The sequence below is a fragment of the Salmo trutta genome, chromosome 8 (assembly GCF_901001165.1).
Source record: "Salmo trutta chromosome 8, fSalTru1.1, whole genome shotgun sequence".
NCBI classification, from domain to species: domain Eukaryota; kingdom Metazoa; phylum Chordata; class Actinopteri; order Salmoniformes; family Salmonidae; genus Salmo; species Salmo trutta.
In genome coordinates this window covers 9,573,675-9,600,106 of record NC_042964.1, presented here as the reverse complement: position 1 = coordinate 9,600,106, position 26,432 = coordinate 9,573,675, and the positions used below count along the sequence as shown (strand labels likewise).

The following is a 26,432-nucleotide window of genomic DNA, read 5'->3' as shown; positions in this document are numbered from 1 at the left end:
AATCCATCCACTTGACAGGTGTGGCATATCAAGAAGATGATTAAACGGCAAAATCACTACACAGGTGCACCTTGTGCTGGGGACAATAAAAGGCCACTCTAAAATGTGCAGTTTTGTCACACAATACAATGCCACAGGTGTCAAGCTTTGAGGGAGCGTGAATTGGCATGCTGACTGCAGGAATGTCCACTAGAGCTGTTGCCAGAGAATTGAATGTTAATTTCTCTACTATAAGCCACCTCCAACGTTGTTTAAAGTATTTTGCAGTACGTCCAACCGGACTTACAACCGCAGACCACATGTATGGTGTTGTGTGGGCGAGCAGTTTGCTGATATCAATGTTGTGAAGAGAGTTCCCCATGGTGGCGGTGGGGTTATGGTATGGGCAGGCATAAGCTACAGACAACGAACACAATTGCATTTTATCGATGGCAATTTGAATGCACAGTGATACTGTGACGGGATCCAGAGTCCCATTGATGTGCCATTGTCATGCCTTTTTTTTAAGGCAGGACATATAAAATTCATAGATTAGGGCCTAATTGATTCATTTCAATTGACTGATTTCCTTATATGAACTGTAACTCAGTAAAATCTTTGAAATTGTTGCATGTTGCGTTTATATTTTTGTTCAGTATACTTAGACCGAAGAAAAGTGACCCCCTACTGGTCCTCCAACATCACTTCCAGCAGCATCTGGGCTCCCATCCAGGGACCGACAAGGACCAACCCTGGTTAGCTTCAGAGGCAAGCGTGGTATGCTGCTGGTTATAAGATTTGAATTTAACATTGTGTTTCAACCAATGCATACTATAGTCACGCCAATAAAACCAACACTTCTGGTCTATCATGGTTATATAACTACATGGATTTGTAACCTGAGAACATCAACAAGGCTTCAACCTTGTCAGTAAATACGGTAATGTGTTGTTGGCTCAAATCTGTTTTACAGCTAACAACACTGCATCCAGCCAAACTTTCTCTAGTCTGACTTTTCACGTTTCAGTTGCAGCTAAGTAGTTGAAAATGAAACTTCAACTAGTGTGCTGAATTGAGAAAGCTAGAGAAAACTCCAGAAGTCTACCAGAGTGGACTATATTTATGGAAAATGAAAAGAGAGCAGAAATTGGGGTCTCCAAATGTGTGGTACCACAAGTCACTTCTCTGTTCTTCCCTGTTGGCACCTTCTTTCAAGCGCAGTCTTATCCTGTGAGGGTGACGTTGCCAGTTGTCTTTTTTACAGTCACTCAGCACCTGTTGGATTGGTATTATCTTCACTAATATCATATTCACGTACAGATATTGGTTCCTCTGATTTCTCCTTGCATTGTGGGATCTGATAACCTACGCGACTGCAACGACGCCACCGATTTCGCCCCCAACCAGCCTCTCTCCATAGACACAAGGACCTGCCCTCCTCTGAATAGCTCTCTACATTCGGACCTCACTGTTTCAACGGTCCTTAGATACGATGGGTCCATTCTCCCTTATCACCAAAGGCTGAAATTACCCGTCCTAAATGACCCATGGCTGCTGCTGATAGCTGCAGGCCTGACTGACCTCATCAACGCTTCTCATCATCAAGGCTCTCATTGACAGACCTGCTAGACTAGTTTTCCCTCAGGATACGCAGTATAGGGTGGGATACACCACCGCATAAAGGGGAAACACACAGTGACTCACACGTAGAGACACATACCAGCACGCACACGCACACGGATGCGGACACACTGATTTATGCATACACACACACACACACAGAGACACCTGCCCTACCACACACACACATATGCACACACACCCTCCTTGCACCATCAATGACATCCATCATAGTATTGAAAATCCCATGATGAGCCAATGCAAATGTCAGCAGTAAATCCCCAGGGCTGATGTGATATGCCCATGCCTCCCACACATACTGCCATTGATTGGTCTAGAATAGATTCTCCCCAGCATTCCGGGAAAAGGCTCATGATTAATGTCATCAGTGGTAATAGCCATGGGCCGCCACTGTAAAGGAACCAGAGGAAGGATGCGTTCCTTAATTCAGACTAATGAGTATTCTATATGTACCAGACCCCGCTCACCCCGCTCACCCCACTCCAGACCCTGCCAGGTGACCCTTTCCCCAATCTGAATAGGTATTTTAAAGAAATGCACACATTACCTTGAATTGCAACAGGCTGCCTCAACCCTAATCCATTTCGGAAGATGTATCAGTGGTTGGCGTTGGGAGAAATATATGATCGCCATCTACCCAGCACCCACTGGGGTTCAAGTCCAGGAAGTGGTGCAGGGGAGGGGCTGTTGTTGTTGAATGACAGATATAGACCTCTATATAGGCACCTTCTGAAAGCTAGTTTCTATTTTGAGTGTAGAGTACGAGGATCAGGAAGGGCCACACATCCTGCCCGGGGCTGTGGTATCTTTGGGACAGGCATGGTACAGAGGGAGGTTAGGTTACTGCTGCTAACAGAGATTAGTGATGAGAATCGCCAGAGGGAGGGAGAGAGAGAGTGAGTGAGAGACAGGGAGCAAGGGATGGAAAGAGAAATGGAGGGAAAGTGTGTAGGAAAGAAAGACATGGAAAACAGAGTGGGAAAACAGAGTGGGAGACGGAGAGATGATGGGAAAAGGGAGTAGAAGACAACAGACATCGCTCCCATAAACTTGTGACAACAATCCCTAAAGTGTGTGTGGGGAAAGCAACACATATTCCCTGTCATACTTATGAATACAGAAATAAAAAGAGGGAAGTTTCTTCAGAGGAACTGTTTCTTGATTGTAAAATGCACTGTAGACAGAACACAGCTGCAGAAAACGGACCTGGATTCAAATACTATTTGAAATCTTTCAAATACATAGGAACATTTTGCCAGGCAAGCTCAATCATGCACAGACAACGCATTTTAAATGATTTAAAATAGTATTTGAACCCAGGTCTTCTATATAATCATGTATATTATGGCAGGCATTGTGGTATGAAAGCCTGTATGTTTTCATTTCTTTATACAGATGCTTCCTGTTCAACTTTTGTCCTCTGCCAGATGTGACAACTAGCTACATAAGTAACATAACAAATGCCGGAAGTCTGTGGGTGGGTGTTTTTACTATCCTTGTGGGGACCAGAAGTCCTCACAAGGATAGTAAAACAGGGAACATTTTCACTGGTCCCCACAAGGAAAAAGGCTATTTTAGGGTTAGGTGACAATTAGGGTTTCAATTTGGGTTTAGGGTTAGGGGTTAGGGAAAGAAGGATTTTGAATGGAAATCAATTGTTTCGTCCCCACAAGAATAGTAAAACAAACGTGTGTGTGTGTGTGTGTGTGTGTGTGTGTGTATGTGTGTTTGTATTTTGAATAAGTTGCTCAAGGATTACATGAACAATGAGTTTAGCTGATATTGATATCTCTTCTTCATACTCGTCATTGAAATCACCAAGTAAAAAGACAGTACGGTTAACGCTAAGTGAGAAAATGTGTTATCTCCTCACACACACACACCCTATAATGTTCACATATTTTGCATTACTCATCTCATATGTATATACTGTATTCTATCCTATTTTAATCTGTACCGCTCCGACATTGCTCGTCCAAATATATATATATTTCTTAATTCCATTCTTTTAGATGTGTGTGTATTGTGTGTATTGTTGTTAAATTGTTAGATATTACTTCTTAGATATTACTGCACTGTTGGAGCTAGAAACACAAGAATTTCGCTACACCTGCAATAGCATCCGCTAAACATGTGTATGTGACCAATAAGATTTGATTCGGTACTCCTATTTCTATGCTGAAAGATGTGTGAGATGAGAACACACGCACCCAGAGCAAGACGAGTGTGACAGATCAACTGAGAAATGACTCGCCTCGGCCTGGTTACGGTAACTACCCACAAGGCACTATGCCAAGACACTTTTGTTTTTCTTTAATTTCTCTCTCTCCCCCCCTTCATCATTCCTCTCTTCTATCTCTAACTCTCCGCAGTGCTGAATTGAGAGTTTCAAAATTTGCTTCCTGTTATTGATGGACTGTCGTGGTCCCTGAGGCAGGCTAACCGTCTCTCAGCCAGCTATCATTAAACTCCCCACAATGCAAATACGGGACTCTTTTTTTACCCCGCGGGCAGAGGACGAACAGCGCCAGGTCCACTATAGCCAATATGATACATGCATTATAGACCGAGATAAGCTTTGACTATCCCAGGAGGACATCCTCAAAATATCCTCACTCAAAACGCCAGTACAGACCTGGGATTAAATAATATTCATTTGCTTTCAAATACGTTTTTTGATTGAGGGTTTGACCTTTTGGGACTACTCCATTGGTTACATTTGCTCCCCCGGGCAAGCTCAATCAAGCGCAGATAAAGTTATTTGTACGAAGACAATTACTATTTGAACGCAGGTCTGCTATGAATGAGTTCCATTGACATTCTCAAGTAACAACGAGTAATGTCTAGTATTAAAGTCACATACCTCCCTTTTCTTTAGTCTTGTTTAAAAGCCAACCACACATACTGCATTTTCTCTAGATGGCGCCAGAGAAGAAGGCAGACGTTTTACATGCCCCCAGCCGATTGTGTTTTTGTTTGTTTATTTGCGTTGTTTGGAACTTAATTTTTTACTTATTTTGTACATAATGTTGCCGCTACCGTCTCTCAGGACTGCGATTACTCACCACGAACTAGCAGAGTCCATGAATCTGACGAGCCCGACGCAAAGGATATACTGCTTCCTTGGGAATAGGCCCCAATCCCCGTGATCTGTGTGAAGAGGAGAGGGGCCGAAGGTTGGGCTGCATTCTGAGAATTAGTCCGATTAATCGGTATTAGCTTTCTTTGGTCCTCCAATAATCGGTATCCGTGTTGAAAAATCCTAATCGGCCTCTAGTACATACCCCAACCAGAAGGCATGGATTGCAAGCAGCACCCTCACTGAGCTAAAGGCTAGAGCTTCCGCTTTCAAGGAACGGGACTCTAACCCGGAAGCTTACAAGAAATCCCACTATGCCCTGCGACGAACCATCAAACAAGCAAAGCATCAATACAGGACTAAGATCGAGTGGTACTACACCGGCTCTGACACTCGTCGGATGTGGCAGGGCATGCAAACCATTACAGACTACAAAAGGGAAGCACAGCCGAGAGCTGCCCAGTGACACGAGCCTACCAGACGAGCTAAACTAATAACACTGAAACATGCATGAGAGCACCAGCTGTTCCGGAAGACTGTGTGATCACGCTCTCCGCAGCCGATCTGAAGGCCGCAGGGCCAGACGGATTACCAGGACGTGTACTGCGAGCATGCGCTGACCAACTGGCAAGTGTCTTCACTGACATTTTCAACCTCTCCCTATCCGAGTCTGTAATACCAATATATTTTAAGCAGACCACCATAGTGTTCTTGGGCACAGGGACTAAGGTAAACTGCCTAAATGACTACCAACCCGTAGCACTCACATCTGTAGCCATGAAGTGCTTTGAAAGGCTGGTAATGGCTCACATCAACACCATTATCCCAGAAACCCTAGACCCACCCTAATTTGCATACCGCCCCAACAGATCCACAGATGATGCAATCTCTATTGCACTCCACACTGCCCTTTCCCACCTGGACAAAAGGAACACCTATGTGAGAATGCTATTAATTGACTACAGCTCAGCGTTCAACACCATAGTGCCCTCAAAGCTCATCAATAAGCTAAGGACCCTGGGACTAAACACCTCCCTCAGCAACTGGATCATGGACTTCCTGACAGGCCGCCCCGAGGTGGTAAGGGTAGGTGGTAACAACACATCCGCCACGCTGATCCTCAACACAGGGGCACCTCAGGGGTGTGTGCTCAGTCCCCTCCTGTACTCACTGTTCACTCATGACTGACCGGCCAGGCACGACTCCAACACCATCATTAAATTTGCTGATGCCACAACAGTGGTAGGCCTGATCAACGACGGTCTTGAGGGAGGAGGTCAGAGACCTGGCCGTGTGGTGCCAGGACCACAACCTCTCTCTCAACGTGATCGAGACAAAGGAGATGATTGTGAACTACAGGAAAAAGAGGACCGAGCACGCCCCCATTCTCATCGACGGGGCTGCAGTGGAGCAGGTTGAGAGCTTCCTTGGTGTCCACATCACCAACAAACTACCATGGTTCGAGCACACCAAGACAGTCGTGAAAAGGGCACAACAAAACCTATTCCCCCTCAGGAGACTGAAAAAATTTTGCAAGGGTCATTAGATCCTCAAAAGGTTCTACAGTTGCACCATCGAGAGCATCCTGACTGGTTGCATCACTGCCTGGTATGGGAACTGCTCGGGCTCCGACCGCAAGGCACAACAGAGTTCCGGTCTACTTAATGGGGTGGGTCTCCCATAGACACCAACGCAATAGCAGCTGGGTCTGGTCTACTTAGTTCATTGACTTTCATTGAACCAGAAAAAAACCTCAGAGTAGGGTGTCCTGCTTGCTCTTCCATCTCTGCTATGGCTGTGTGCAAGATGGGGACTTGGGGCATGATAGAAATGAAGATAACTCTGAAAAGTCCACATTTGTATCTAGCTATTAGATAAACACTGAGCAATAGAAGGGTCTCTGTGTGGATTTTTGTGGACACAGACATAAACTGAGGTCACAACAGGAATAATGAAATGTACGAACACACGCTCTATTGCAGGAGTATGGTAAATTAGTTTAAACAAGTGAAGCGTATACTTTCACACCTGTTGCAGATACTGGATGTAGACAGTGCACTCTAGTCAGAATAAGCATCAATACTCTGCTTTTACTACTCAGCAGGGCAGCTACTCCTGTGTGGTCCCCCATTGTCTTTCCATTTGTTCTCCCAGCCACCTCATTGACTATGTATCACCTGGCTGCTTTTGCCCTTTAAGGTGAAAGGAGCACTGACAGGATGAAATTGCCCAGGTCCTCTCTGGCTCCTCTCAGGAACGTGTGGGGGAGTGAAGGCGAGAGAGAGAGATGAACGACTGAGGGAGAGAAATAGAGGTAGAGAAAGTAGGAGATGGAGGAAGGGAGGGAGGGAAAGAAAGAAAAAGTGAAAGAGAGAACGAGAGGAGGGAGAGAGTAGGAGAGGAGGCAGTGAAGCGTACCCCAGTGATGCGACTGCATGCCTCTGGTTAGCTGCTTCCCTGTAATTACTTTCTTTGTTGGTTTATTTTGCTCTCCTGAGATTGATTTTGCTTCCTCTGTCTTTCTACTGATCAGCTTCTGTACTTCCTTCTTCCATCCTTCTTTCTCACTCTCCCCCACTCCTAAATCCCTCTCTACCACCACCACTTTCCTTCTCCCTCCCTCCCTCCCCCCTCTCAAACCGTCCTCTAACCAGATCCCAGTCCTTTGGCATAAATTAGCCCTTTACAAAGAATCCAATTAAGGCCAGTTTGCCTAACAAGGCACTGGGGCATGGCGGCGTTGACGCAAGTCAGAGAGGTCGCTGGCTGCTCTAGGAGCCTCTGGAGACAAGCAAAATGTTAAGCATGTATACAGAAGGCTTTGGGAGAGGCAATGTGCCCGCAGAAAGAGGAGAGAGGAGATGAGTTACTGAATATACAGGGAGAGATCTATTTCCTAACTGCCCATCACACCCAGCCTTATGAATTCCTTTTGTTCATGCTGCTGAGGTGTGGATCACCAAACAAATGACTTGTAGGTTCTATCACGTCACATGTAACGGAGGTTCTTTTTATGGATTTACCCACCGCATTAAGTATTTTATTTGTTCCGGTAAATTGACTGAGAACACATTCTCATTTACAGCAACGACCTGGGGAATAGTTACAGGGTAGGCAATTGGTGAATGAGCCAATGAGTAACCTTGCCTGAGATCTAAAGACTTGCGTTAACTCCTGAGCTAATGCTCTGGCTTCAGCTCAGAGGGATAACGATCTGGCAGCATGCAGGAGAACCAGGGTTCAAACACTTCTCTCAGTGGGCCTTTGAAGGAACATAGCGCAAGAAGAAGGCATAATATAAAGTACATGGCACATGGATCAATCAACTAAGAAATTTGTTGTTTTGATTTTGACTAATTGTCTGATTTGATTGTGCAAAGGGATTTTGTATTGAAAGTGCTGCATACTATGTGCGGTGGCTAAAGGGAGCACGCACAAGGACAGTGGATGGATAAAAACATTTTACATGATGGCGCAATTCTCTCAATCAGAAACGGATTCGCAAAAAGAGCAGAGTAAGAAGCATGTTACCCAATATTAAAATAATTGCAGCAGTTAATCAACAACATACACACTCAGCTCGTCATGCAACTTGAACAGAATCTCGCCAAAACAAGCTGATAAGGTTTGACTTTAGAAGACCTGTACATATACACTACATGGTATGTGGACACCCCTTCAAATTAGAGGATCCGGCTATTTCAGCCACAACCGCTGCTGACAGGTGTATACAAATCGAGCACACAGCCATGCAATCTCCATTGACAAACATTGGCAGTAGAATGGCCGTACTGAAGAGCTCAGTGACTTTCAACGTGGCACCGTCAGAGGATGCCACTTTTCCAACAAGTCAGTTGGTCAAATTTCTGCCCTGCTAGAGCTGCCCCACAAGCTCACAGAACGGGACCGCCGAGTGCCGAAGCGTGTAGCGCGTAAAAATCGTCTTTCCTCAGTTGGTGTATCTGTACTTTACTATTTATATTTTGGACAACTTTTACTTCACTACATTCCTAAAGAAAATATTGTACTTTTTACTCCATACATTTTCCCTGACAACCAAAAGTACTCATTACATTTTGAATGCTTAGCAGGACAGGAAGATAGTCAAATTCATGCAATTATCAAGAGAACACGTGGTGATCCCTACTGCCTCTGGCAAACTCACTAAACACAAATGCAGCATTTGTAAATAATGTCTGAGTGTTGGAGTGTGTCCCTGGCTATTCATACATTTTAAAAACAGTCTGCCCCTTTACCCCTACCTACATATTACCTCGACTAACCTGTTCCCCAAGACATTGACTCAGCACCTGTACCCCCTGTATATACTGTAGCCTCGTTATTGTATTGTGTTACTTTAGTTTATTTAGTAAATATTTTCTTAACTTTACTTTTCTTAAAACTGCATTGTTGGTTAAGGGTTTGTAAGTAAGCATTTCACGGTAAGGTCTGCACCTCTTTTAGTCGGTGCATGTGGCAAATACATTTTGATTTGATTAATATAAGGATTTTGAAAGGATTTATACTTTTACTTTTGATATTTAAGTATATTTAAAACCAAATACTTTTACTCAAGTAGTATTTTACTGGCTGACTTTCACTAGAGTAACTTTCTATTACGGTATCTATACATTTACTTAAGTATGACAATTGGGTACTTTTTCCACCACTGGTCGAGATCAGTCTGGAAGAACTTGACTGGCCTGCACAGAGCCCTGACCTCAACCCCATCGAACACCTTTGAGATTAATTGGAACGCCGACAGCGAGCCAGGCCTATTCACCCAACATCAGTGGCCAACCTCAATAATGCTCTTTTGGCTGAATGGAAGCAAGTCCCTGCAGCAATTTTCCAACATCTAGTAGGAAGCCTTCCCAGAAGAGTGGAAGCTTTTATAGCAGCAAAGAGGGGACCAACTCCATATTAATGCCCATGATTTTGGAATGAGATGTTCGGCGAGCAGGTGTCCACATATGTTTGGCCATGTAGTGTATATCTCCCATCATCCCACTGTAATGTTCTTTGTCAGAAGCTTTATTGAAAACCCCCAGACAGACAGACTTACAAGTCAAAGCCTTAAAGGCTTTGGTTGTTACAATTCTAATAGTTCACCGAATTTCAGTTCATGTGACAAAACAAGCAAGTATAGTGTAGAGAATCATTGTAACATCTAACCACTGTGAAATATCTTTTCCATAACCAAAAGTATTGTATTTTCAGCTTTTTGAAGCTGGTGTACAAAACCGAAAGTAAAAGACGCCAACATGAAACTTAAGAACGGGAAGCATAGAAATTGTGCACATAGAACAGATCTACCGCTTCTTAGACTTGCATTCAATGAGAATGACAGATTTATAACTCACATTTTTATGTGGATTTGGTCAGGTTGCTCAAAAAGTGACATATTGCAGCTTTAAGTCTGACAGAAAACATCCTAGCAGGTCAAATCAGTGAGGCTGCAGACCAACAAAAAAACATCCAGAACACCAGGCCCTGCCCTAATCCCCGCTGCTCCGTGGGTAGTTGGGGGAAAGTGCCTGACAGAGCCGGTGGAGTCAGGCCGCCCACGCCCCTGTCTGCGCTCCCACACACACACAGAGTAATGTAGGGGTTTTCTCCAACAGTGAATTCAGCAGAAGTTCCACCCCCATTCAATTTCAACAAGGGCACGCAGAGAAAATGTGCAGGGGATTGTGGGAAGGTGAGCGGCGAGGACCCTACTAGTGGAGCGGTAGAAAAGGTTGAACTTTATGCATATTTCAAGCGCAGCGTTGGAGACGCGGCGGAATTAAGCGTTGGAGCGAAGCCTTGTCAAGATGAGGCGTCGCTCTGGTCAAAACCCACTAATGAGGCCGGTGGATTGATACCCAAACAAAGTAAGCCTGGGTTTGACCTGCGGAGCCACACATAGCATGGTGCACAGACTGGAATGTAACCCAATGCTCATAGCTGATTCATATCACTGTGTATAGAGATTTCTATGCTGTAATCAGTGGTGGGTAGCAGCACTCCAAAGCGCTTATGAAAAACATTAGACCTAATAGTTAGTGCACGTGTGCTGTGTAGCTATTATTGCCCTTGTACCCTGTACCCTGGGTCTCGACCCGCCCTGTGCAACTGGGTCCTGGACTTTCTGACGGGGCGCCTCCAGGTGGTGAGGGTAGGAAACAACATCTCCACCCCGCTGATCCTCAACACTGAGGCCCCACAAGGGTGCGTTCTCAGCCCTCTCCTGTATTCCCTGTTCACCCATGACTGCGTGGCCATGCACGCATCCAACTCAATCATCAAGTTTGCAGACGACACTACAGTAGTAGGCTTGATTACCAACAACGACGAGACGGCTTACAGGGAGGAGGTGAGGGCCCTTGGAGTGTGGTGTCAGGAAAATAACCTCTCAAACAATGTCAACAAAACAAAGGAGATGATCGTGGACTTCAGGAAACAGCAGAGGGAGCAGCCCCCTATCCACATCGATGGGACAGTAGTGGAGAAGGTGGAAAGTTAAGTTCGTCGGCGTACACATCACGGACAAACTGAAATGGTCCACCCACACAGACAGCGTGGTGAAGAAGGCGCAACAGCGCCTCCTCAACCTCAGGAGGCTGAAGAAATTTGGCTTGTCACCAAAAACACACACAAACTTTTACAGATGCACAATCGAGAGCATCCTGTCGAGCTGCATCACCGCCTGGTACGGCAACTGCTCCGCCCACAACCGTAAGGCTCTCCAGAGGGTAGTGAGGTCTGCACAACGCATCACCGGGGGCAAGGTACCTGCCCTCCAGGACACCTACACCACCCGATGTCACAAGAAGGCCAAAAAGATTATCAAGGACAACAACCACCCGAGCCACTGCCTGTTCACCCCGCTATCATCCAGAAGGCGAGGTCAGTACAGGTGCATCAAAGCTGGGACCGAGATAGAAGCTGTTTTTCAATCTCAAGGCCATCAGACTGTTAAACAGCCATTACTAACATTGAGTGGCTGCTGCCAACATACTGACTCAAATCTCTAGCCACTTTAATAATTAAAAATTGGATGTAATAAATGTATCACTAGTCACTTTAAACAATGCCACTTTATATAATGTTTGCATACCCTACATACCCTGTATATACTGTACTCTATACCATCTACTTCCTCTTGCCTATGCCGTTCGGTCATCGCTCATCCATATCTATTTTTTTTTAACATATTCTTATTCATACTAATTCTGATTGGCTGAGCCTGGTACCCCAGTGGGTCGGCCTGGCTCCCAAGTGGGTGGGCCTATGCCTTCCCATGCCCACCCATGGATGAGCCCCTGCCCAGTATGTGAAATCCATAGATTAGGGCCTAATTAGGGGCCTAATTCATTTCAATTGACTGATTTCCTTATATGAACTGTGACTCATCAAAATCTTTTAAATTGTTGCATGTTGTGTTTATATTTTTGTTCAGTATAGATAAATAGCCACACAGTGAGTTTCTCCGTGTTGAACAATGATGTAATGAGGTCTATAGCTGCTATTGCACCTCCCTAATTACAAAGAGGGTAGAATAGCCAGCCCAGACTAAACAGCTGTGGTAACATTATCTATGGCAGTCTTAACATGATAACCCTGTCTGTCTCACACAAATATAGCCTATCTATTTCATCCAATAGGCGTGAGAATACGCTCACCCTGGTACTCGTCTACTGTGAAAACCACAAAGGTGCGGTTTGCTAGAGAATGCAATAACGCGCCACTGCCTACTGTTCACTGATATTTTGATTTCATGGGGAAATGTGTGTGGTTATGATGTATGAAGCACAGTACATACCCACTGCATGAGTTTACATGATTAACCCTCTCTTGCGCGATTGCCCGTAAATCATATCCAATCATTGCGCAATTTGGGGATCATTGAAAGAGCCATTGGAAAAGAAAACACTATTCAAATATAACTTGCGTCACAGCTTGCCTCTTTTCAAATAACCCTCCACAAGCTTGCCTTATGAGGTAAAGAGAAAAGTGAGTTGAATGATGCCAAGAGCCGTCCAAACCACGAGAAATCAGTCATGTGTAAAGGTTATAAAATAACGCGGGTCATGAATTACATCGCAGGTGTATACCCCTGCACTCTGCTGTGGACTAGAGATAGATGTCTTACCTTCAGAGTTTGGAGAGTCCCATCACACGAAATGTCTGTCCAGTCAATAATGTCAGACTGTGTGCCAGGATACCTTTCATAAGGCTGGCTGTTCCGATGATCTAACTGCTAGGGTATAGCCTTTTTGGTAGCCCCTAAACCAAACGATAAAGCCCATGCATGCACTTGCAAGTCCTTGGGAAAAAAACGCTGAAAATTATTCGAAAAATGAAGTCATAAGTTTCAGATAAGAGATCCGTTGGAGTTGATGCTACAGGTCCCAAATGCACATTTCTGCCCGTGCAACGAACTACCGCCTGCACTTAGCACCAAGTTAAAATAGATGCCTGTTGCCGCTTAGGCTACCCTCATTTCTGTTGATCGCTAGAGCCGTACTAACTCACTTGTGCTCTGCTATGTGGTTCACAATGCTATGGTTTAGCTCAATCTACTGTCTCAAAGTCCCGCCTATTGGCGATGCCTCATCATAGCACCCCACCGGCAATAACAAAAAACGGGATATGTGCATGACTAGCCTTGCAAAATTATTGGAACTTTTAAAAACAATCCCTGTTTTTCCCGAAATCTCGGAATCTCGAAATCTCGGAGGGAATGAGAAGGGATCCTGAATACTCCAACTAGGATTTCTTGAAAACATTCCCGAAATGTTGCATCCATATGTGTAGCAAATGGTGATATGTGAAACTGACTCCTCAGATTGCCACTTGAGCCAAGTATTTAGCGTGGTGCTGACTGGTAAGAAGCTTCAGTAAAGTGTCAAATTCGATTCAAAAGTGAAACTCGCGTGAGATTGCCTGTACAAGCAAGATGAAACATCTGCATGAGCAAACACTGAGTTGTGAGAGAATAAATGTGGTCAAGCGAGCAAAGGACAGGTGTGACATTGTGCAAGAAGAACATCAGATCAAAAATAAATATGTTTTAAACAGTACATATAGACAGTGGCGACCCGTCCTTCAACTCAGTGTTTGCTCATGCTGTTTCATCTTTCTTGTGCAGGCCATCTCATGCATGATCGACTTTCGAATCGAATTTGACACAAGCTTGTTACCGATCAGCACCACGCTAAAAGCCAGCTATTCACTTGTCGCAAGTAACAGTTTTAGGAGTAAGTTTTGAGCCCCACCGGTTTAGCTAAATATATATATATATATATATATATATATATATATATATATATATATATATATATATATATATATATATATAGTACCATATATATATATATATATATATATATATATATATATAGTACCATATATATATATATATATATATATATATATATATATATATATATATATATACAGTACCAGTCAAATGTTTGGACACACCTACTCATTCAAGTTTTTGTCTTTATTTTTACTATATTTCTAAATTGTAGAATAGTAGTGAAGACATCAACACTATGAAATAACACATATGGAATCATGTACTAACCAAAAACAAATCAAAATATATTTTAGATCATTCAAAGTAGCCACCCTTTGCCTTCATGACAGCTTTGCACACTCTTGGCATTCTCTCAACCAGCTTCATGAGGAATGTTTTTCCAACAGTCTTGAAGGAGTTCCCACATATGCAGAGACTTGTTGGGTGCTATTCCTTCACTCTGTGGTCCAACTCATCCCAAACCATCTCCATTAGGTTAAGGTCGGGTGATTGTGGAGGCCAGGTCATCTGATGCAGCACCATCACACTCCTTCTTGATCAAATAGACCTTACACAGCCTGGAGGTGTGTTTTGGGTCATTGTCCTGTTGAAAAACAAATGATAGTCCCACTAAGCACAAACCAGATGGGATGGTGTATCGCTGCAGAATGCTGTGGTAGCCATGCTGGTTAAGTGTGCCTTGAATTCTAAGTAAATTACAGACAGTGTTACCAGCACAGCACCACACACGATAACACCACCTCCTCCATGCTTTACGATGGGAAATATACATGCGGAGATCATCCGTTCACCTACTCTGCGTCTCACAAAGACACGGCGGTTGGAACCAAAAATCTCAAAATTGGACTCTAGACCAAAGGACAAATTTACACAGATCTAATGTCCATTGCTCATGTTTCTCGGCCCAAGCAAGTCTCTTCTTATTATTGGTATCCTTTAGTAGTGGTTTATTTGCAGCAATTTGACCATGAAGGCCTGATTCACACAGTCTCCTCTGAACAGTTGATGTTGAGATGTCTGTTACTTGAACTCTGTGAAGCATTTATTTGGGCTGCAATTTCTGAGGCTGGTAACTAATGAACTTATCCTCTGCAACAAAGGTAACTCTGGGTCTTCCATTTCTGTGGCGGTCCTCATGAGAGCCAGTTTCAGCATAGCGCTTGATGGTTTTTGCGACTGCACTTGAAGAAACTTTCAAAGTTCTAGAAATATTCCATGTTGACTGACCTTCATGTCTTACCAAATACCAAATAGGGCTACCTTCTGTATATCATCCCTACCTTGTCACAACACAACTGATTGGCTAAAACGCATTAAGAAGGAAAGAAATTCCACAAATTAACTTTTAATTTATGAATTGAAATGCATTCCCGGTGACTACCTCATGAACCTGGTTGAGAGAATGCCAAGAGTGTGCAAAGCTGTCATCAAAGCAAAGGGTGGCTATTTGAAGAATCTCAAATATAATATATATTTTGATTTGTTTAACACTTTTTTGGTTACTACAAGACTCCATATGTGTTATTTCATAGTTTTGATGTCTTCACTATTATTCTACAATGTAGAATTTTTTTTTAAATAAAATAAAAACCCTGGAATGAGTAGGTGTGTCCAAACTTTTGACTGGTACTGTATATATCCTGTTGCCTAGTAACTTTATCCCCACCTACAGTGGGGGGAAAAAGTATTTGATCCCCTGCTGATTTTGTACGTTTGCCCACTGGCAAAGAAATGATCAGTCTATAATTTTAATTGTACGTTTATTTGATCAGTGAGAGACAGAATAACAACAAAAATATCGAGAAAAACGCATGTCAAAAATGTTATAAATTGATTTGCATTGTAATGAGGGAAATAAGTATTTGACCCCCTCTAAATCAGAAAGATTTCTGGCTCCCAGGTGTCTTTTATACAGGTAACGAGCTGAGATTACCACTAACCGCAGCTTGTTACCTGTATAAAAGACACCTGTCCACAGAAGCAATCAATCAATCAGATTCAAAACTCTCCACCATGGCCAAGATCAAAGAGCTCTCCAAGGATGTCAGGGACAAGATTGTAGACCTACACAAGGCTGGAATGGGCTACAAGACCATCGCCAAGCAGCTTGGTGAGAAGGTGACAACATTTAGTGCGATTATTCGCAAATGGAAGAAACACAAAAGAACTGTCAATATCCCTCGGTCTGGGGCTCCATGCAAGATCTCACCTCGTGGAGTTGCAATGAGCATGAGAACGGTGAGGAATCAGCCCAGAACTACACGGGAGGATCTTGTCAATGATCTCAAGGCAGCTGGGACCATAGTCACCAAGAAAACAATTGGTAACACACTACGCCGTGAAGGACAAAGCCTGCAGCCCCCTGCAAGTTCCCCCTGCTCAAGAATACATATACATGCCCGTCTGAAGTTTGCCAATGAACATCTGAATGATTCAGAGGACAACTGGTGAAAGTGTTGTGGTCAAATGAGACCAAAATGGAGCTCTTTGGCATCAACTCAACTCACCGTGTTTGGAGGAGGAGGAATGCTGCCTATGACCCCAAGAACACCATCTCCACCATCAAACATGGCGGTAGAAACATGTTTTGGGGGTGTTTTTCTGCTAAGGGGACAGGACAACTTCACTGCATCATTTGACGAGACCATGTACTGTCAAATCTTGGGTGAGAACCTCCTTCCCTCAGCCAGGGCATTGAAAATGGGTGGTGGATGGGTATTCCAGCATGACAATGACCCAAAACACACGGCCAAGGCAACAAAGGAGTGGCTCAAGAAGAAGCACATTAAGGTCCTGGAGTGGCCTAGCCAGTCTCCAGACCTTAATCCCATAGAAAATCTGTGGAGGGAGCTGAAGGTTCGAGTTGCCAAACGTCAGCCTCGAAACCTTAATGACTTGGAGAAGCCTGCTGTCATTTCATTCTCATCCCACCTCGTAGAGAGCTATCCTCCTATAGGTTTTCACTTCATCACTTACCTACACCACTCATATTATTTAGCAGTAGCTAGGTTTCCATCCAATTGTTGACAGATTTTCATGCGAATATTCTAAAATCTGCATAAAGAAAATCTGTGCATTTTCCCACCAGTAGGTTGTTTCCACCAAACTGACCTGTTACGGATAAAAATCAGTGTGTGATGACGTCGCTTAAGTTTTCATGTACCGAATAAAAATCTAATGTTCAATGTGTTTCCATTGCATTTTCAACTTTACCGATAGTTTTTTCACAAACTATTGCATTAAAGAGCAAACGTGCCTCCTCTAGTCTTGGCACGGGCGCACTAGCCAACAGTTCGCAGATAGGCCTATAGTGCAGGTAGGTTCTGCGGGTAGGTTAGGCTACAGCAGGGGTGTCAATCTCATTCCATGGAAGGCCTAGTGTCTGCTGGTTTGTCCTTTCAATGAAGCCCTAGACAACCAGGTGAGGGGAATGAAAGAAACAAGTTCTAAACTGGGTGACATTAAAGCTATTGAAACTGTAAGAATAATTACATGATTGGTCTTTGTATGGACATGTTTGACGAAGGATGACGTCATCGTCTTTCTCCAGGAAGACATCGTCGTAGACGCCCTTCTCAACACTACATAGAGAGTCAGACTGCAAGATGATATCACAAAATGATACATCAAATCAAACCACCAAGGTGTGGCAAGTAGCATAGAGCAGGTATTCTCAAACTGGGGTACGCACAATGCCGTTGGGGTTACGCCAATAAAAATGTGATTGACATTTAAAAAAAATCCAAAAATAATAATAATACATACTGCTCAAAAAAATAAAGGGAACACTAAAATAACACATCCTAGATCTGAATGAATGAAATAATCTTATTAAATACTTTTTTCTTTACATAGTTGAATGTGCTGACAACAAAATCACACAAAAATAATCAATGGAAATCCAATTTATCAACCCATGGAGGTCTGGATTTGGAGTCACACTCAAAATTAAAGTGGAAAACCACACTACAGGCTGATCCAACTTTGATGTAATGTCCTTAAAACAAGTCAAAATGAGGCTCAGTAGTGTGTGTGGCCTCCACGTGCCTGTATGACCTCCCTACAACACCTGGGCATGCTCCTGATGAGGTGGCGGATGGTCTCCTGAGGGATCTCCTCCCAGACCTGGACTAAAGCATCCGCCAACTCCTGGACAGTCTGTGGTGCAACGTGGCATTGGTGGATGGAGCGAGACATGATGTCCCAGATGTGCTCAATTGGATTCAGGTCTGGGGAACGGGCGGTCCATAGCATCAATGCCTTCCTCTTGCAGGAACTGCTGACACACTCCAGCCACATGAGGTCTAGCATTGTCTTGCATTAGGAGGAACCCAGGGCCAACCGCACCAGCATATGGTCTCACAAGGGGTCTGAGGATCTCATCTCGGTACCAAACCGGTCATGCTGGAGGATGTTGCAGGCAGCAGAACGTTCTCCACGGCGTCTCCAGACTCTGTCACGTCTGTCACATGTGCTCAGTGTGAACCTGCTTTCATCTGTGAAGAGCACAGGGCGCCAGTGGCGAATTTGCCAATCTTGGTGTTCTCTGGCAAATGCCAAACGTCCTGCACGGTGTTGGGCTGTAAGCACAACCCCCACCTGTGGACGTCGGGCTCGCATACCACCCTCATGGAGTCTGTTTCTGACCGTTTGAGCAGACACATGCACATTTGTGGCCTGCTTGAGGTCATTTTGCAGGGCTCTGGCAGTGCTCCTCCTGCTCCTCCTTGCACAAAGGTGGAGGTAGCGGTCCTGCTGCTGGGTTGTTGCCCTCCTACGGCCTCCTCCACGTCTCCTGATGTACTGGCCTGTCTCCTGGTAGCGCCTCCATGCTCTGGACACTACGCTGACAGACACAGCAAACCTTCTTGCCACAGCTCGCATTGATGTGCCATCCTGGATGAGCTGCACTACCTGAGCCACTTGTGTGGGTTGTAGACTCCGTCTCATGCTACCACTAGAGTGAAAGCACCGCCAGCATTCAAAAGTGACCAAAACATCAGCCAGGAAGCATAGGAACTGAGAAGTGGTCTGTGGTCACCACCTGCAGAACCACTCCTTTATTGGGGGTGTCTTGCTAATTTCCTATCATTTCCACCTGTTGTCTATTCCATTTGCACAACAGCATGTGAAATGTATTGTCAATCAGTGTTGCTTCCTAAGTGGACAGTTTGATTTCACAGAAGTGTGATTGACTTGGAGTTACATTGTGTTGTTTAAGTGTTCCCTTTATTTTTTTGAGCAGTGTATATATTTTTTTATTTTCTTCACATTTTCAAACAGTACATTTATATTTTCTAATGGGGCTATACATTTGGGTGAGGTTTTTCTCTCGCCTGAGTAGCCTCGTTTCACTGCCAAAAATAAAATGAAACCATCTAGTGTTCAGCGAAGTAACAACACAATGTCAAATACAGGTAGCCTTGTCAAATAATTAACATCCAATCACATTAACCATTGGAGCTCTTCTCTGTCTGCATTAACAAGGACAACACACAGGTCTTTCCATCAGAGCCTCATAAAAATTGCAACAAGCGGTTCTGTGAAAATTGAATTTAATCAGAAGCCAGTCAGATTTCTGGATTGGGCTGCGCTCAGAATATCCTGCCTTGGCAAATCGCACTGTTAAGACATTGATGCCCTTTGCAACCATGTACCTATGTGAGAGTGGATTCTCGGCACTCACTAGCATGAAAACTAAATACAAGCACAGACTGTGTGTGGAAAATAATTTAACCTCTCTGGGCTAGGTGGGACGAAATCGTCCCACCTACGTAACAGCCAGTGGAATCCTGTGGCGCGTTATTCAAATACCTTAGAAATGCTATTACTTCAATTTCTCAAACATATGACTATTTTACACCATTTTAAAGACAAGACTCTCGTTAATCTAACCACACTGTCCGATTTCATAAAGGCTTTACAACGAAAGCAAAACATTAGATTATGTCAGCAGAGTACCCGGCCAGAAATAATCAGACACCCATTTTTCAAGCTAGCATATAATGTCACATAAGCCCAAACCACAGCTAAATGCAGCACTAACCTTTGATGATCTTCATCAGATGACACTTCTAGGATATTATGTTATACAATACATGCATGTTTTGTTCAATCAAGTTCATATTTATATAAAAAAACAGCTTTTTACATTAGCATGTGACGTTCAGAACTAGCATACCCCCCGCAAACTTCCGGTGAATTTACTAAATTACTCACGATAAACGTTCACAAAAAACATAACAATTATTTTAAGAATTATAGATACAGAACTCCTCTATGCACTCGATATGTCCGATTTTAAAATAGCTTTTCGGTGAAAGCACATTTTGCAATTTTCTAAGTAGATAGCCCGGCATCACAGGGCTAGCTATTTAGACACCAACCAAGTTTAGCCCTCACCAAAGTCAGATTTACTATAAGAAAAATGTTATTACCTTTGCTGTTCTTCGTCAGAATGCACTCCCAGGACTTCTACTTCAATAACAAATGTTGGTTTGGTTCAAAATAATCCATAGTTATATCCAAATAGCGGCGTTTTGTTCGTGCGTTCAAGACACTATCCGAAAGGGTAAAGAAGGGTGATGCGCCCGACGTGTTTCGTGACCAAAAAAATCTAAATATTCCATTACCGTACTTCGAAGCATGTCAACCGCTGTTTAAAATCAATTTTTATGCCATTTTTCTCGTAAAAAAGCGATAATATTCCGACCGGGAAATCGTGTTTTAGTACAAAGAGAGAGAAAATAAAAACATGGTGTCCCCTCGTGCACGCGCCTCAGTCTCATAGTACTCTGACCGACCACTATCCAAACGCGCTAATGTTTTTCAGCCAGGGCCTGCAAAGCCACCATTCAGCTTTTTCCCGGTTTCTGAGAGCCTATAGGAGCCATAGGAAGTGTCACGTTACAGCAAAGATCCTCAGTTTTCAATAAAGAGAGCCAAGAAGCCCAAGAAATTGTCAGACAGGCCACTTCCTGTAAGGAATCTTCTCAGGTTTTTTCCTGCCATATGAGTTCTGTTATACTCACAGACACCATTCAAACAGTTTTAGAAACTTTAGGGTATTTTCTATCCAAAGCCAATAATTATATGCATATTCTAGTTTCTGGGCAGTAGTAATAACCAGATTAAATCGGGTACGTTTTTTATCCGGCCGTGTAAATACTGCCCCCTAGCCCTAACAGGTTTTAAGACTGAGACACTCTCCAATACAACCCAACATTGCAGAGTTACAGAGTTATGAGCATCCTTTCAAGCACACCCTTCTCATTAACCTGTGGTGAGTTATTCACCATTTTCAATTAACAAATAAGGTTTTATATGTAAGATGGTTAAATAAAGAGCAAAATTATTGATTATATTATTATATAATTATTTGTGCCCTGGTCCTATAAGGGCTCTTTGTCACTTCCCACGAGCCGGGTCGTGACAAAAACTCACACTCATTCTTATGTTTAATAAATGTATAGTGTATGTGTGGCAGGCTTACAATGATGGCAAAAAACAGCATTTGAGAGTGCGCTGACCCTGGTGCTAGAGGGGGTACGCAGCTGGAGTTTGAGTGGTACGGGACTATAAAAAGTTTGGGAACCACTGGCCTAGAGATTAGAGAGGTGGGTTGCTGGTTCAATAACCCAAAACATAGTAAAAATAAAGAAAAAAACTGAAATGAGTAGGTGTGTCCAAACTTTTGACTGGTACTGTACAGTGCCTTGCAAAGGTATTCATCCCCCTTGGCATTTTTCCTATTTTCTTGCATAACAACCTGTAATTTAAATTGATTTGGATTTCATGTAATGGACATACACAAAATAGTCCAAATCGGTGAAGTGCAATGAAAAAAGTAACTTGTTTAAAAAAAAAAAATGTTACATGGAAAAGTGGTGCTGCATATGTATTCACCCCCTTTGCTATGAGGCCCCTAAATAAGATCTGGTGCAACCAATTACCTTCAGAAGTCACATAATTAGTTAAATAATGTCCACCTGTGTGCAATCTAAGTGTCACATGATCTGTCACATGATCTCAGGATATATAAACATGTTCTGAAAGGCCCCAGAGTCTGCAACACCACTAAGCAAGCGGCACCATGAAGACCAAGGAGCTCTCCAAACAGGTCACGGACAAAGTTGTGGAGAAGTGCGGTTTAGGTTATAAGAAAATTTCTGAAGCTTTGAACATCCCACGGAGAACCATTATTAAAAAATGATAAGAATATGGCACCACAACAAACCTGCCAAGAGAAGGCCACCCACCAAAAGTCACGGACCAGGCAAGGAGGGCATTAATCAGAGATCAAATGATACAAACCCCCCTAAAAAAATCTATTTTAATTCCAGGTTGTAAGGCAACAAAATAGGAAAAATGCCAAGGGGGTGAATAGTTTTGTAAGCCACTGTATATGTGCATAACTATGTGGTTTAAATGTACATTAGCTGTGGTTCCTCTTATTTTGGAAGTAATATAACATTTTAAAATCTATTTTGAAAACATGCAACCTAAGAGTTCATGCCTTCAAGACAGAGGCTTAGGTTACAGTCAATCGGTCTGAGGATTTTAAAGTCTTATAGCACTACTTTGTATTTAATCCCACATTGAAATCAAAGTCCGTGAGCCAGCTAAAATTGGTCAGAATATTTCAAGTGCATTTAGTACTAGTTAGAAATGTCCTAACAAGGTAGTCATGCTGCCTGACAAGTAGGCTTGATGAGGCCCTTACTCTCTCGGGGTTGTTGTGTGTAGTGTGATTTCCTTAGGGTCAAGCGACCTGGCTTCAACCCTACATCAGGTAAATACCCCCTTCTACCATTTTCTACTCTCACCCAGAGGCGGCGCTCCTAGTGGCCGGAGACTTTAATGCAGGGAAACTTAAATCAGTTCTATCAACATGTTAAATGTGCAACCAGAGGGAAAAAAATTCTAGATCACCTGTACTCCACACACAGAGACAGGTACAAAGCTCTCCCTCGCCCTCCATTTGGTAAATCTGACCACAACTCTGTGCTTCTGATTCCTGCTTACATGCAAAAATTAAAGCAGGAAGCACCAGTGACTCGGTCTATAAAAAAGTGGTTAGGTGAAGCAGATGCTAAACTACAGGACTGTTTTGCTATCACAGACTGGAACATGTTCCTGGATTCTTCCGATGGCATTGAGGAGTACACCACATCAGTCACTGGCTTTATCAATAAGTGCATTGAGGACGTTGTCCCCACAGTGACTGTACGTACATACCCCAACCTGAAGGCATGGATTACAGGCAACATTCGCACTGAGCTAAAGAGTAGAGCTGCCTCTTTCAAGGTGCGGGACTCTAACCTGGAAGCTTACAAGAAATCCTGCTATGCCCTGCGACGAACCATCAAACAGGCAAAGCGCCAATACAGAGCTAAGATTGAATCATACTACACCAGCTCCGACACTCGTCTTATGTGGCAGGGCTTGCAAATTATTACAGACTACAAAGGGAAGCACAGCCGCGAGCTGCCCAGTGACACGAGCCTACCAGACGAGCTAAATCACTTCTATGCTCGCTTCGAGGCAAGCAACACTGAGGCACGCATGAGAGCATCACCTGTTCCGGACGACTGTGTGATCACGCTCTCCGTAGATGATGTGAGAAAGACCTTTAAACAGGTCAACATATACAAGGCTGCGGGACCAGACGGATTACCAAGACGTGTGCTCCGGGCATGTGCTGACCAACTGGCAGGTGTCTTCACTGACATTTTCAACATGTCCCTGATTGAGTCTGTAATACCAACATGTTTCAAGCAGACCACCATAGTCCCTGTGCCCAAGAACACAAAGGCAACCTGCCCAAATGACTACAGACCTGTAGCACTCACGTCCATAGCCATGAAGTACTTTGAAAGGCTGGTAATGGCTCACATCAACACCATTATCCTAGAAACCCTAGACCCACTCTAATTTGCATACCGCCCAAACAGATCCACAGATGATGCAATCTCTATTGCATTCCACACTGCCCTTACCCACCTGGACAAAAGGAACACTTATGTGAGAATGCTATTCATTGACTACAGCTCAGCGTTCAACACCATAGTACCCTCAAAGCTCATCACTAAGCTAAGGATCCTGGGACTAAACACCTCCCTCTGCAACTGGATCCTGGACTTCCTGACAGGCCGCCCCCAGGTGGTGAGGGTAGGTAGCAACACATCTGCCAAGCTGATCCTCAACACTGGAGCTCCCCAGGGGTGCGTGCTCAGTCCCCTCCTGTACTCCCTATTCACCCACGACTGCATGGCCAGGCACGACTCCAACACCATCATTAAGTTTGCAGATGACACAACAGTGGTAGGCCTGATCACCGAAAACGACGAGACAGCCTATAGGGAGTTGGTCAGAGACCTAGCCGGGTGGTGCCAGAATAACAACCTATCCCTCAACGTGATTAAGGAGATGATTGTGGACTACAGGAAAAGGAGGACCGAGCACGCACCCATTCTCGTCGACGGGGCTGTAGTGGAGCAGGTTGAGCGCTTCAAGTTCCTTGGAGTTCACATCAACAACAAAGTAGAATGGTCCAAACACACCAAGACAGTCGTGAAGAGGGCACGACAAAGCCTATTCCCCCTCAGGAAACTAAAAAGATTTGGCATGGGTCCTGAGATCCTCAAAAGGTTCTACAGCTGCAACATCGAGAGCATCCTGACTGGTTGCATCACTGCCTGGTATGGCAATTGCTCGGCCTCAGACCGCAAGGCACTACAGAGGGTAGTGCGTACGGCCCAGTACATCACTGGGGCTAAGCTGCCTGCCATACAGGAACTCAACACCAGGCGGTGTCAGAGGAAGGCCCTAAAAATGGTCAAAGACCCCTGCCACACCAGTCCTAGACTGTTCTCTCTACCACCGCATGGCAAGCAGTACCAGAGTGCCAAGTCTAGGACAAAAAGGCTTCTCAACAGTTTTTACCCCCAAGCCATAAGACTCCTGAACAGGTAATCAAATGGCTACCTGGACTATTTTCATTGTGTTCCCCCCAACCCCTCTTTTACGCTGCTGCTTCTCTCTGTTTATCATATATGCATAGTCACTTTAACTATACATTCATATACATACTACCTCAATTGGCCCGACCAACCAGTGCTTCCGCACATTGGCTAACCGGGATATCTGCATTGTGTCCCACCACCCGCCAACCCCTCTTTTAGACTACTGCTACTCTCTGTTCATCATATATGCATAGTCACTTTAACCATACCCACATGTACGTACTACCTCAATCAGCCTGACTAACCGGTGTCTGTATATAGCCTTGCTACTTTTATAGCCTCGCTACTGTCTTTTTCATTCTTTTTACTGTTGTTTTATTTCTTTACTTACCTATTATTCACCTAATAATTTTTTTGCACTATTGGTTAGAGCCTGTAAGTAAGCATTTCACTGTAAGGTCTACACCTGTTGTATTCGGCGCACGTGACAAATAAACCTTGATTTGATGAGCAGAAGAAGGATAGTGTTTGAGGCTCAAAAGCATGTCCTATTAAGGCGTGAGGGATTTGTGATAAAGAAGCATAGGTTGTGTTTTCTGAACTGAGGGAGTAGTGTAACGATCCTAGCCTTGAGAAATCCCCCATGTGAGATTTTGCTCTTGGCGTCTCCCTTGGGGTTCCTTTAGGGCAGGGTTTCCCAAACCTCTCCTCGGCCCCTCCAGACGTTTCACTTTATTTTTAACCCTTAACTGACACGCATGGTTCAATTAGTCAACTAATTATCAAGCCTTTGACAAATTAAATCAGGTGTGGCTGTTTAGGTGTCACGTGTGCTCCCCGTCTGGCCTGTAGGTCACCAGGCTGCTCGTTATGGCGCACACCTGTCACCATCATTACGCGCACCTGCACATCATCAGACTCACCTGGACTCCATCACCTCTCTGATTACCTTCCCTATATATCTGTCACTCCCTTTGGTTCCTTCGCTAGGCGTTATTGTTTATGTTCCAGTGTTAAGTCCATGCGCGCTTGTTTTGCGTTTATTTATTGAGACACTCACTCCCTGAACTTGTTTCCCATCTAGGTGCACATTACATTAGGGTTAAAACAAAAATGTGAACTTCTGGGGGGTGGAGAAACCCTGTTTTAGGGTCAGATGCCCCAGGGTAAAGCTCTATTTAGGGTGATACTCACCCCTGCCATTAGCTGCAATATGGTCACCTGTTCCGGTTAGGTCCATGTCCTCCGCTGTGACTTTTGATTACAATGATATACAATTAACATGAGGCAGCCCTGACTTACATTTGTTATCTATTTAGAAAAGCAAGCTGTAAAGACACAGTCAGCTGCTCTTACCACTAGCCTTGCCCATGGCTAGAGGGACAGCAGAGGCAACATAATTCACCCATGGCCTGGACAAAAAAGCTCTAAGGCCTCAAGACATGCTAAGTGTTATGTA

The 26,432-nt window shown here is 43.9% G+C and overlaps 1 protein-coding gene across 2 annotated transcripts in view; it reads right to left on the bottom strand.

Moving 5' to 3' along the window:
• LOC115198160 (RAS guanyl-releasing protein 2) overlaps positions 1-13,365 on the bottom strand; it is a 51,919-nt gene extending 38,554 nt beyond the window's left edge. The window contains exon 1 of one of the 2 annotated variants that reach the window (XM_029759904.1): positions 12,837-13,365. Coding sequence is in view for 1 of the 2 variants with exons in the window: in XM_029759902.1 (XP_029615762.1) it covers positions 2,168-2,253 (86 nt within the window). In the remaining variant the exon portion in view is untranslated. Of the gene's footprint in view, positions 1-2,167; positions 2,294-12,836 lie in introns of those variants that run through there. The other variant, XM_029759902.1, reaches the window with a different exon arrangement.
• Positions 13,366-26,432: the final 13,067 nt, after the last annotated feature.